General features: G+C 41.5%; 1 protein-coding gene across 3 annotated transcripts in view; it reads right to left on the reverse strand.

The window, feature by feature from the left end:
* The window catches only part of OGFOD3 (2-oxoglutarate and iron dependent oxygenase domain containing 3), a 99,544-nt gene that overhangs the window by 28,801 nt on the left and 58,650 nt on the right, over window positions 1–12,093 (reverse strand). Inside the window, exons 8-9 of one of the 3 annotated variants that reach the window (XM_019494342.2) lie at window positions 3,838–3,961; window positions 3,632–3,722 (exon numbers count right to left, since the gene is read on the reverse strand). The exons of 1 other annotated variant lie outside the window; for it this stretch is intronic. In XM_019494342.2, coding sequence (XP_019349887.2) covers window positions 3,670–3,722; window positions 3,838–3,961 — 177 coding nt within the window. In that variant the 3' untranslated portion in view covers window positions 3,632–3,669. The remainder of the gene's footprint in view (window positions 1–3,631; window positions 3,723–3,837; window positions 3,962–12,093) is intronic. One more of the 3 variants, XM_014601800.3, reaches the window with a different exon arrangement.

Below are 12,093 nucleotides of genomic sequence, written 5' to 3' on the forward strand. Positions count from 1 at the left end.
ACAAATACAAAATGAGGAATGACTGACAAGACTGCAACGCTAAAGACATGGACCTGGGGGTTACAGCAACAAGCTGAAAGGTACCAGTACAATATCATTTAAAAAAAGTTAATAGCACAAAGGCAGGTATCATCAAGAGTGTTGTATGCACGTTAAGGGAGGTTATTCCTTGATTCCCTCTGGCAAGGCCTCACCTGAAGTAGTGTGTCCAGCTTCAGGCCATGCAGTTCAATAAGACATGGGCAAATTGGAAAGAAAAAACAGTGAAGAACAATAAATGATTAGAGGTGTATAAAATACAAAACATGAGGAAAGATTGGAAGAACTGAGATTATTTACTCTAGAGACGAGTGAAGGAGTGGAGTTTAACCATCTTCAACTACAAAAATGCTTGTTATAAAGACGATGGCAATCAACTGATCTGTGTCCATGGAAGGACAGGACAAGAAGGAAATGTCCTAAATTACAAACAAGGAGATTTAGATTAGATGTTAGGAAGAACGGAAAAGGTAGCTAAGCAGTGGAAGAGATTACCTAGAAAGGCTGTGGAATTTCCATCACTGTAAATTGTTAAATGCAGCTTAGACAAACATTTGTTTGCAGTGTCCTAAGCTAGGGGTTGGCAAGCTTTTAGGAACAGTGGGACGAACTAACAGAGCTCCATCTGAAGGCAAGATGCTGCTTGCAACCCGGCTGCCAACGATTCCTCCTGCCTCCCAACTGCCACAAACGTCCCAGCTTCCTGGGCCCAATAAAAATGGCTTGGCAGGCCAGCCTACAAGCTGTAAATTGCCAGTTCTGTTCTAAACTATGAATGATCTCGCTTTCAACAAAGGGTTGAATTAATTGACCTCCTGAGGCCCCTTCCAGCCATATTTTTCTCTGATTCCAAGAATCAAGCTAGCTAGCACTGTAGGCTATGCTATAAAATCATGCTCACCCTTAAAATGATCAGTTGTGTTCTCTTCTCCTCCTATCCTATTTAATTTCTGGCACTAGGGAGCATGTATATGCTTACTGTACAATTAATAAATTACACTTTTAAAGAGATAAATGGTTTAAAAATATCCAATCTCAGCTTAACAAAGTAGTTTGCCTTGGCTTACTTGTATACAGCTTCCCTCAAGATTTATGCTCCACCTAAATGCTGTGAAAGACACTTCAGAAACGACAGTGAAATTCACCCTTGTCAAATTTCCACCAGAAGGGAATCCCAAAGTGTTCTATTAATAATTGTTTATCTCCCTTCAAATGACAGGATTTCTGTTCAACTGCATCTATAACAAGTGATTTCTCTTTCCCTTTAATCCTTAATCTTTCACACCTGAGCAAATGATTGCCTATGGAAAAACCCAAGCATTTACTTCACCATGTGATACCCATTTTCTTGCAATGAAAAAATTGCAACAATAAAAAACATGTATTTTTCTTAATAATCGGAATAGTTTTAGAGCTACAGCAAAACTGAATTGTTTGGCAAAGGCTCAGAATCACTGGAGAAGAGTTTCTAAATATATATATTCAACCTACATGAGAACTAAGCAGTTATTTATAGAAAATTCATATAAACGTTGCAGGGAAGAAGAACAGCAGGGGCCAGAGAACAAGTATAAAAGATGCAAAGAAAAGAAAAAAATGAAAACCTTGGAAAGTGACAACTGTAACAACTTACTCTAGAGAGAGAAAAAAGCTCCTAGAGTTATTTCTTCATAGTAAAAAAATACTTGTGCAAGCTATGTTTAATCAGCACACCCATATTTCAGAATCTTAACCTTCCATATGAAAAAGGCTAGGGAAAAGTTGCCCTTTATACTGTGTTTTACCTCCAACAGTTTCTTTATTTCACAGGGTTCCCTGAGCAACATATTATAACTGAGTCTTGTGTAACAATGCCCTATATGCTAGCGCTGCTTTGTGTCCCAGAGGAAAAGACAGTCCTCATCACAAGTGAGCTAAAGTATCTAGAGGCTAACCACCAACTTTCAGTGACAGTTGGATCCAGGTCAGTGTACCCAGCTAAAAGTGAGGGACTCTGGAAATTCCAACAGCATTTAACACTGCCTCCTTCAGTTTTCCTTCCTTTCCGCTGGGCTTCATTCTCAAGAAAGAACCAAACAGCCCAATACACATCGCATACCTTTACTGGGAAAAGCAGCCAGTGTATTGTTAATATGTGTGTGTACACTGAGAAACAGATGTCAAAAGAGTCCGTGCAGAGCAGGCTCTGCAGTTACTGCTCTGGGCTCAGAGCACACAGTCGCAGAACTCCTCTTACCTGATCCCACTAACTGGGAATGGTCTGCAGACACCTGCTGCACGATACTTACTAGAAGGGCCTGTCTGGTGTCACCCCAACTAATTCTTAGTTTTTGCAATTACCTATTATAGCCTAAATTCTCTAGTGACTGCCTTGGGTGCCCAACCTAAGAAGCACCAAAGCAGTCAGATTTACAGACCATGAGCATGGAATATTTGCTAAACATCAAACTCCTTTAAGGAAGTGTCTTATTGGGCTCCCTGAAAGTAAGGCATCCACAACCACTAGAAAATTAATAATGTGCCATAATGATGAAACTGCAAACAATCAGGAATTCCAAGGATGACACAAGCAGGCCTTTATCTCATCTCAAGATTAATCAGAACTCATACTACCACAATGTTTTGTCTGTCATTGATAGTCCTTCCTTTTACATAAGAGTGTTAAAGAATTAAAAGGGTATTTTCCATTGTCAGAAAGCCTTTAAACTGGGTCATGTCTGAACAGACTAGCATCAAATTGTAGAGAAGATACTTCCTCAACACTATCCTCCCCTTTCCTCCCCAAACAGACCTGCTTGTTCTTCATGTGATATGGCTCACTTTAATCTGACCCAGACTATTTTTCCTGGGCTTTCAGTGTGTTCATTCAGTGCCCTGTACACTTAATAAAAAAAACTACTAGGAGAAACTTACAAAAAGCTGATCCTTCTGCTTCTCCCATCACTCTAAGAAAAGAGATTCCCTGCAGCAATTATCTTTCAAAATATGGGTAGCAGCACATTATATCAGCCAGGCTTCACTTCACCCCAAAGACCCAACACAGCAATACATACCATCCTCACGGCCAAAACTAGGACACACAATCCAAACCCATCTATGCTGCTGCTTATCTGAAAACAGATAATGAGGGTGGAGCATTCAGACAGCATCCTCTTCCTAACAGAAATACTTGCCTCCATAGCAGCTTCAACCCCAGTTAGTGTAGGAAATAAAAGACTGGAAACTAGTATTTGGAAAATGCATTCTCATTCTCAATCATAACCTGGAAGTTTTCAAGTTCTATTTAAGGAAGAGTGTGACTTTTCAAGTTACTTCATATGCCCGGCCAATCTTAGTATAACTCAAACAGTGGCCATGTCTGGCCTGTTTCACTATTTCTTTCTATGCACTGAACTGCACCCATAAACAGCATTCCCTCTAAGCTGCGTGGCATGCGCGGGATGAGCGTGCCTGCGGGACGAGCACGCACACCACACAGCTTACAGGGAACACTGCCCATAAACATAATGAATCCTGCATGCCTGCCCATCTTACTAACTATTCATTTGACTATTCCCAATCATGTCTCAAGACCATCTTATCAATTACCTACTTGCAACACACTATGCTGAATTCTTTCCTCAGTCGCACTCAGTCGGTGGTTCTTAACTGTGGAGCTGCAGTTATAGAGGCATGCCCTGAATCTAAAAGGGTTGAAAACAGCTGCATTACATTAACCCAGTTGGGTAGCGCAGGTTTACTGATGACAGAAGATGACCTATTCAGAACTGTGCAGTAAAAGTAATGTGGGAGGCTTACCTGATCGTGGTTCTACAGTCTTGTTGGAACCTACATCCATGAATACGAAGCGTCCGCCGCCAAAGTCTTCAGCATAGTCAGAGAGGTAAAGCAATGACGTATAATCAAAGGAGCCATAGGCTACCTAGGAAAAGAGAGAACATTAAGCTACCTTATTCTATGCTGGCCTCTGCAGACGGCAAATTAAAGGCATGACAGGTCTTGCCATTTGCCATTCTCCCATATCTGATTTTAGACATTAGACACTAGAAACCTCTCTAATGCTAGGAATGAAGTGCTCATTTGCTAGTAATTTTTAAAAGGCACTATTGATCTAGGTCAGCTTAACTCTAGTTGTTCTTAAACCTAGAAAAAAAGGATACCAGCCCCAGAAATGATTTTGGCCTAGTGAAAAAAAGTATAGGAGCTCAGAGCTAAATATTAAACCAAGATGAAAACTCTCCATATAGGTAGTGATAAAAGGGATCCAAGAGCAATCCTTGACTGATTAATTTCACTTCCTATCTAATAACAGATAAGAAAGTGGTCTGGAAACCTCACCTTTCACTCCCTCACCTTTCCTCTCTTCTATCTGCTCTCATACAGTAACTCAAACGAGCTGATGAATCAGATCCTCTGAAAAGATGAACTTTTGTTAGATGAACAGCTCCTCTTTTCACTAAGGTTTGTTTAAAGAAGTTAATAGCTAAGGTTTCTTCTTTTTTTTTTTGGAAGCTTTCTTCTACAAAGAACTAAAAGCCATACTTTCAAGCCCTTCGTATATAGTGTCTTTTAAATGTCATGATACCTTTGATGTTCCCTTTCATAGCAAATTTCCTATTTACATCACTGTTTTATTTGGCACACATGTGCAAGACAGAAAAAAGACACCCAATGTACATAATAAGGTGTGTCAAACTGCTTAACACTGTACTTATTTAGGTTCTGATAATATTTCTATTCCAGCAGAAACCTATGATTACCTATGTAATCCTATGCAGTTACCTATGATTAGAAAAAATATTTAAAAGCAACAGGGGTATTATTTGCTGGTTTCTTTCCAAAATGACAACTTAATAATGTGCTTTATTTTCAGGGACAAGTAAAGGAATAGACAATAGGGTTGTCCAGTGGATTTTACAAATAAGCAATTTCCGATTAGTATTCCTTTTAGCACCATGCCTGTTTTTGAGAACAGTGCTGTTTAGAGGAACAAAAACTTTGCAAACTAACAAATTTTCTAGATAATTTCTAATTAAAAAACTTAGATGAATCAGCACCAGATAAAGACAAAATTTTGTTTCAATAACAGTTGCAGCCACTATCCTACACGGGCAAGGAATACCAATGAGAATAAGGCAGGATTGAAAAATAAATTAAGACACCAGAGAAAGGTTAAAGATCTTTACATCTACTTCACTTTGCTAAGGGTTTTAAAAGAAAAGTTACAGTAAAGAGATAAAGCTGCATTCCAATCTAAATCTGAAGAATGGAGAAATTAAAATTTCAGAGCACCTCTTTACCCTCTCTTTATCTACCCCCATTAGCAATGCAAGGCAATTTGGACGGACATTTATGAAAGTGACATTATTAATGACATTTTAGCCAACACACTTTGACAGTTCATCAGCTTAAGGCTAGTAATAAATCCCCACTCCAGAACCCTCTCTTCTGCAGCAGCCACTGTCACAGAGAGCTCTCTTTTGCTGAAAAGAAAAATGTGCTGACTGGCACTCATGATAAGGCCACAGCACTGGTCCTAGGACTGCTTGTGGAACAGAAAGGCTGTTTGTCTCTCATACCACATGAATTCAGCAGGATTTAAGCTGTCTTATGTCTGTAATTTAGGGGCTTGTTTTCTTCAATGGCATCCTCCATTCTGTCTCAACTCAGACCTTGGGGCTACCAAAAAAAACAATTACCTGTGTGAACAGTCTTGTTACAGTGTCTCCAACACCAAACTGGAGACATTTCTCTGACCACATTTCAGTTTAAATATATTCAACACCTCTCTTTATTTTACAAGCTGAAAAAAAAGGCAAAGCCTCATTTGTTCACACTTTCAGCAAGACTTCAATGACTCTAAAATGAAGCCCAGGGAACTCTCAACAAAGGAAATTTCTTGTTCAGTCTCAGCAGCTATAGTTACACATTAAATGTGTAACCCCCATAGAAAATGTTCCATGCCTAGAACAGGAACTGGTGTATATTTTCTTTCTTAAGCAAAATGCCTGGTGACATCAGGTTAGGCACCTGTTGGCCACACCCAAAGCTGTTGTAAAGGTATGATGATGCTGGATGTACCCCCAGATGCTTTAAGCCTCTGGCATCTGAACAGAGCCCAGGCTATCTAGAGTCTCTAGTCTCATTTCTGGGGTGCAGACTTCCTGTCTAGCATCTCTTTTGAGACACGGAACTCACAGTCCAACTGCTGACCCCCAGACCCGCATGGTAGCTTAAACTCACTTTCCCAAAATGTCACCAAAGATGTGAGCCTTCAGGAGGTATATGCAAGTGAACACATGCTGATGCATATGGTTTGCACAGAGTTTCTGATCACCCCTTTGTTTAATAAGAGTTTGCAGAGCTTTACAAAAAGATAGCAAACTTCTTAAGGACAGTGCCCTTTTCTGGCTCACTCTTCCAGTGGGAGGAAGGCAGAGTATCCTCATCAGCCTCCTGGTACAGGCAGCTCCCCTCAGCTTAAACTACTGACCATGGCCATAAAGGGCGAATCACTCACCATTTGCTCCTTTATAGCCTTTTGGTATTTGTTACATGACTCCCTGATCAATCTCCTTTCTGAGTAATAGATTCTGCCAGGTTGCCAAAGGATTCTCCCAGCTCTTCAGCTGCAGCTAACTTCATATTTAAACAATTAACAAGTCAACGGTATAGCCCTCAGCAATCCTCCCTCAGTAGTTCCTACCATCCTAGAGTTTCATCCTCTCCTTGTGGTAAAAAGACAGAAGAGGCAAAAGACTGCAGAGCCAAAGTGAAGTTGGTGGCTTGGTAAAGATTCAGAGTTCCTAACTGAACTCAGAACACTTAAGTTATATGAATTCCCCAAATGGTCACAATGTCATCTAACTTTGAGCAGAAAATGTTCTTTTCTATCCTGTAATTTCAGCAATGTTACTGGTCAAAAGTGGATCTGTATTGAGAAGTGGTGGCACTTTATGATAACTGGGAATTTAATGATGCTAAATTATTCACAGAAACGCTTCGTCTCTATGGAATAAGTCAGCATTCACATGAGTATCAAATGCATTTATTATCCCCAAAACATTAAAAGCCAAAAGGATTCATAAGGCTCCGACTCAGAAGTTCAAACCACACACACAAACTTATAACTGAAACCAGACAAAAAGCCTTACTGAAATTTCTTCTGTCTGTGGTTGGCCATAAGTCTTTACAAAAACGAACATCTTTGGGTGCTTTTAGGCAAGGGTGAGAGCATTAGATACCAGGTCAGGCATGGAGGGTACACAAGTGACTGAAATGGCTAATGTGCAATAAGCAGCTTCTTCTACAAATCGGAAAGCCTTGTAAACCAACATCCCTATGGCTGTTGTCATTCTTTTCACCTTCCTTGCTTTTTTTGTTTGTTATCATGCGGTTGCTGTTCAAAGTGTGTGCCTTGGTGTACTATTGATGCCGTTTAGCAGTGAAAGACTCCCAGTGACTAACTGATATGTTAGTTTGTGTTAAGTGTCACTTAAAAGCATACTTAAGATGCTTGCCAGGGTAGCCAGCCTTCTTCCTGCCAAATTCTAGCTAACTTTACAGCAGCTGCTGGGGTACTTATCCTATTATGTAGTTAACAGAGCCCTCACAATTAATGCTTCAATACCCAGCATCCTGCAAAATCTTAACATGTTATTCCAGCATACCAGTTAACCTGAAACAAAGCGTGCAAGAATCTTTGGTGCAGTGGGATATGCCTTGTGTACACCCTCAGAGTCCCACATCCATGTAGCAGGGTTGGTATCATTGCCCTGTACACCTTCAGCTTAAGCAGGGAGTTTGATCACCCACTGACTCTACACTAGCTCAGCAAACCTGCTGAAGGTCACAGCGGGCATGTCTACACGTGCCCCTATGGTGCCAATTGTTACTGTGCCGTCATTTAGTACTTCCTTTTGAAAGTATTAAATGAGGGTGTGGTAAGAGTCCATACTGTGCCATGACGGTAGTATATGGTTATTTTTAGCTGCTATGTCACCATAGCAACACGCTATAGCAAGGGAGCGCATTGCTATGGTTATGTAGCATCTCATGTCGATGCGCCTAGTAACTTTCAAGATACCCATCATGTATCACAGCCTCATCAATACAGACCCAGCTGGTGTGGATGCTTCTGAGACAAAACGGAACTCACCCAGGACAGGCGATTCATTTCCACCCCTGGTCATGAAAGGGCTGATGCAGATATTTTGAAAGAGCTGGCTGGCACCTGACCTGTGTTTTTCTCAAGTCCACAAATAGCCTAAAATTGGTGGCAGAAGCAACCAAATTTCACCAAAGGCCAAAGGTCCTTGGAATATGCCTCCAGGGCTCAGTCATCGGCACGCAAGAGTTCACAGATGGCTGATTAGATAACCTTAGATTCTGCTCACAGTCCAGAGTGAGACTGAGCAGCTTCCCAATAGTACAGAAACTTATCCCAACAGCCACATGGAGGTCACTAGTTGCCCTCTCCAATACAGCTGGGTAGAAGAGCTCCAATTTAGAGTAGGAGCAATTTAGGGTAAGAGTGGTGCTGTAGCCATGATGATCCAGGGAATATGTGCAAAACAAAGGTTTGTTTGGTAGTATGTTTTCTCAGACCAACTGTCTGCTTGGACACCTTAGAGAAGGTTTTTAGCCAAAATGCCTGACTCCAGTTCTGTGACGGCCTTGTTATACCTTACACCGAGCTGCAGAAATGTTGATGGGTGCTAGAGCTAGCTCGAGTTTGGAGCAGTTGCAATTTCAGGCCAGCAGGGGCCTGGAGGATGGAAAGGTAAGTATCCCCCTCCCTCCCATGCCAGGCTTACCCCCTGTCCCGCAGGGCTCCCCATTCCCCACTCCCACATCTCCAAGGCTCCCCGCCTGCACCTTGTCAACATCTCTCCCAGCTATATACATAGTCCGATAAAAAAATGTTACCAAGTAAGTCTTGCTTCTAGCAAGTTATTTTAAGACTTATGAAGGGAACAAAGCTAAGATTTAAATATTTTGCTATTTAATTTGAGAATTCATACAGCATGTGTCAGAAGCTCATTAACATGCACTTTGCTAGTCAGAATAATCTGCATGCCAGAATTTATATTTAATTCCAGATGCTTGCAGTAAAACCTTGCATTACTAAAACTATTTTTATGATAATTATTAGCACATTAAAAAATATTACAAATTAAGTGTATTTTATGAGATCCTCCTTGCTTATTTTAAAATTATGTTTATTCAGCAGACTGATAATTTTAGTAATGTGTATTATGTCTTCCTATCATAACAGGAGATGTACTGTATTAAGTGCTGTGCTTCCAAAACAGAGCTTCAAATGGACATGTCTGAATTTGTACCCTACCCACTTTCCTGCCAGATACACCCACCCCCACAAACACTTGAGGAAAGGGTGAGATACTAGCATAAGTCTTCTGCCCAAATAAAAATCCCTTCAAATAAAAGAAAATTGCTTTTCTACACAATGAAAAGGACCATGCCACTCCACATCACATCTTTCTGGAAGTAGAAATATGCAAGTAGTCTCTTGTGGATATGTGGACCCCCTGTGCTATCAGTGAAGAAATAAATTACCTTGTAATAATGTAGTCAGAATTATGAACTGCAGGATCACAGATGGGAAAGGAAGAAATGCAGATCTTACTAGAAAATGAAAAAGTAAGGAGGCCAGATCAATGTGTTATAGCATGGCTGTCTAAATAGCAGCCTGCAAGCGGGTCTAAATGCCACTTGTATATATCGGGAGGGCCACCCCCCGTAACATGCAACCCACGCAGTGTGCACCAAAACTGGACATCCTGTATTACAGGATGACCAGGATCCAAGTCAGCTGGAGGCTGCAGTGGCAAAGACTCCAAACAAAAAGATTTTCTTCTGCTTCACTTTGCAAGACTCCAAGGAGTAAACCTATCGTCGTTTTTCAGCTGGACATAAGTGGAAGAAGGGATTACCCAACAGAGAAACATTGGGAGTGGGAAAAAAAAAGTATTCAAAATGCAGTACCTCCACCCAAACTGGACTGGAAGTCTTTAGGAGATACCCAGCTTTCTGAGGCAGCAAGTAGATATTTGTTTGACTTTAAAATTTTACACACAGCAACACACACTAAAAAAGAAGGCTGCCAAATCATAAACAACGGGGAAAGAAAGGCAGCAGAGCTCTGTTTGTTTCGCCATCGATTTCTGAATGCGTTGGCAGATGGGTAAGAATTTTAAACACACCTCTGAATTTAAGTCTGAAGTTCCACAAGTTGCAAAAAAGTATTTGAGTAAATATGGTACAAGACAAAGTTTTTTTCCCCAATCAAAATTGGGGGAAAAAAGTTCAGTCTTAGGCTGAAGTACTGGCCTGGAGCAGGCAGTGTCTCAGCTCTGGCTTCAGCCCTGGACCCAAGGCTGAAGCTGGAGCTAAGCTGCCACCTGCTCCAGGCCAGGGGGGCTTATGCCCAGTGAAGTGTGGGGTAGACTATGCACTGGGGGTGGGAGGCACACTAGAGAGACTGTGCAGTGGGGGAGGAAGTGCACAAGGGAGACCCATAGTTGGGGAGCAGGGGGCAAGCAGAAAGAGTGCACAGCCTACCCCCGTGCCACCTGCCCTCCCCCACCCCCCGCCACTTATACCTTCGGCCCCAGCCCTGACCCGGAAGTTGTATTGGATCGAGTAAATACTGTAACTTAAGAATTTAAGCTTAGGAAAGAGTATGTGTAGGTGTTTATCTGCAGATTCATAGTAACACATTACTATGAACTACCAATAACCTTCAGTCTTTATCATACATTTGATTTAATACGACTTGCTTTTTAATACAGCCTGCATTCAGCAACACTCTGTATCCTCTCAGGCCCTTTTTCCAAGCACATTTTTCCACCTCTTGTTACTCACTTAGCCCTACAAAATACCAAAATCCCCTTTTTATGCATCGAGTGCATATACACACTTCTTAAATAAGTATCACTAAATAGCACTAATACATAAAAGGTGAAATACATTTAAGCTGCAATGCAATGGAAACTGTTGTTCAAGCCCAACTCTAACAACAGGAAGATGTTTTCAGCACAAAAATATTCAGATGTTATGACAGAAGCCTTGAAGAAAAATCATGAAGTTGCCACAATTAGCACAGACCACCTGATTGAGAAAGCCTTGAACAGGGCATTTTCCTGAGGATCTCAATGAGATATTTTACCCCTGCTCACCTGAAGAAAGATAAGATATTAAGCCATTTCCCACCCCCACTACAACTATCTGCAGTTATACAGTTTAATATGCACAGCTTGAATTTGGATGCCTGACTTTTCAACTGCTAAACGTTTGGAGAGATTCTTTCAGATAAGAAATAATAAACTTTAAAATCATCTCAGCTTTCGTTTACAAAAATGTGGGTAGTAAAACTTTCAAAACATGTTTTAAGCATGTAAGCAATGACAAATATAGCTCTCTTGTTGGCATTATAAACATGACTTTATATAGCATTATTGACAAGCTCAAGAATTCACAAGTCATGAAGCAACCTGCTTCCTTAATCGTAAGTGTAAGGCGGTTGGTGAGCCTGCTGCCTTGTAGGTTGGCTTTGCTGCCTTGAAGAGCCCTGTAGCCAGTCCTCTAAACACTAACTCAGTTCTTACACCAAACAAACAAACGAGCAAGCAAAACTTAGAGCCCTTCTCCAGGCAGCCGACAGGCCCTTTAGCTCGGGTCTAGTATTGTAGGCTGTAGAGCTGTGCGAAATTTCACCTGATGTTTCGTTTCAAAGCTGTTTCAATGCATTTTGAGCTCAAAACAGCGAAATTGAAACTAAACAAGGACACTCAAAACATTTCAAGTTTCGAAGCCAGGCTTACTGGCTTCAGCGATGGTCCCAACAGGCAGCAGCAGCCTCCTGTCATCCGGCAGGCAGATTGGGGCCTGCCCGCACCCCGGGGAAGGCTCCAGGGCTGTGCCAGACTCCTCCGGGGTTCAGACCCCCGATCTGCCTGCTGGATGACAGGAGACTGCTGCTGCCAGCTGGGACAGGTGCTAAGTGCAGCCCATACCCAGTGCTGGGAAGAT

This window comes from Alligator mississippiensis, chromosome 8 (assembly GCF_030867095.1).
Source record: "Alligator mississippiensis isolate rAllMis1 chromosome 8, rAllMis1, whole genome shotgun sequence".
NCBI lineage: Eukaryota > Metazoa > Chordata > Crocodylia > Alligatoridae > Alligator > Alligator mississippiensis.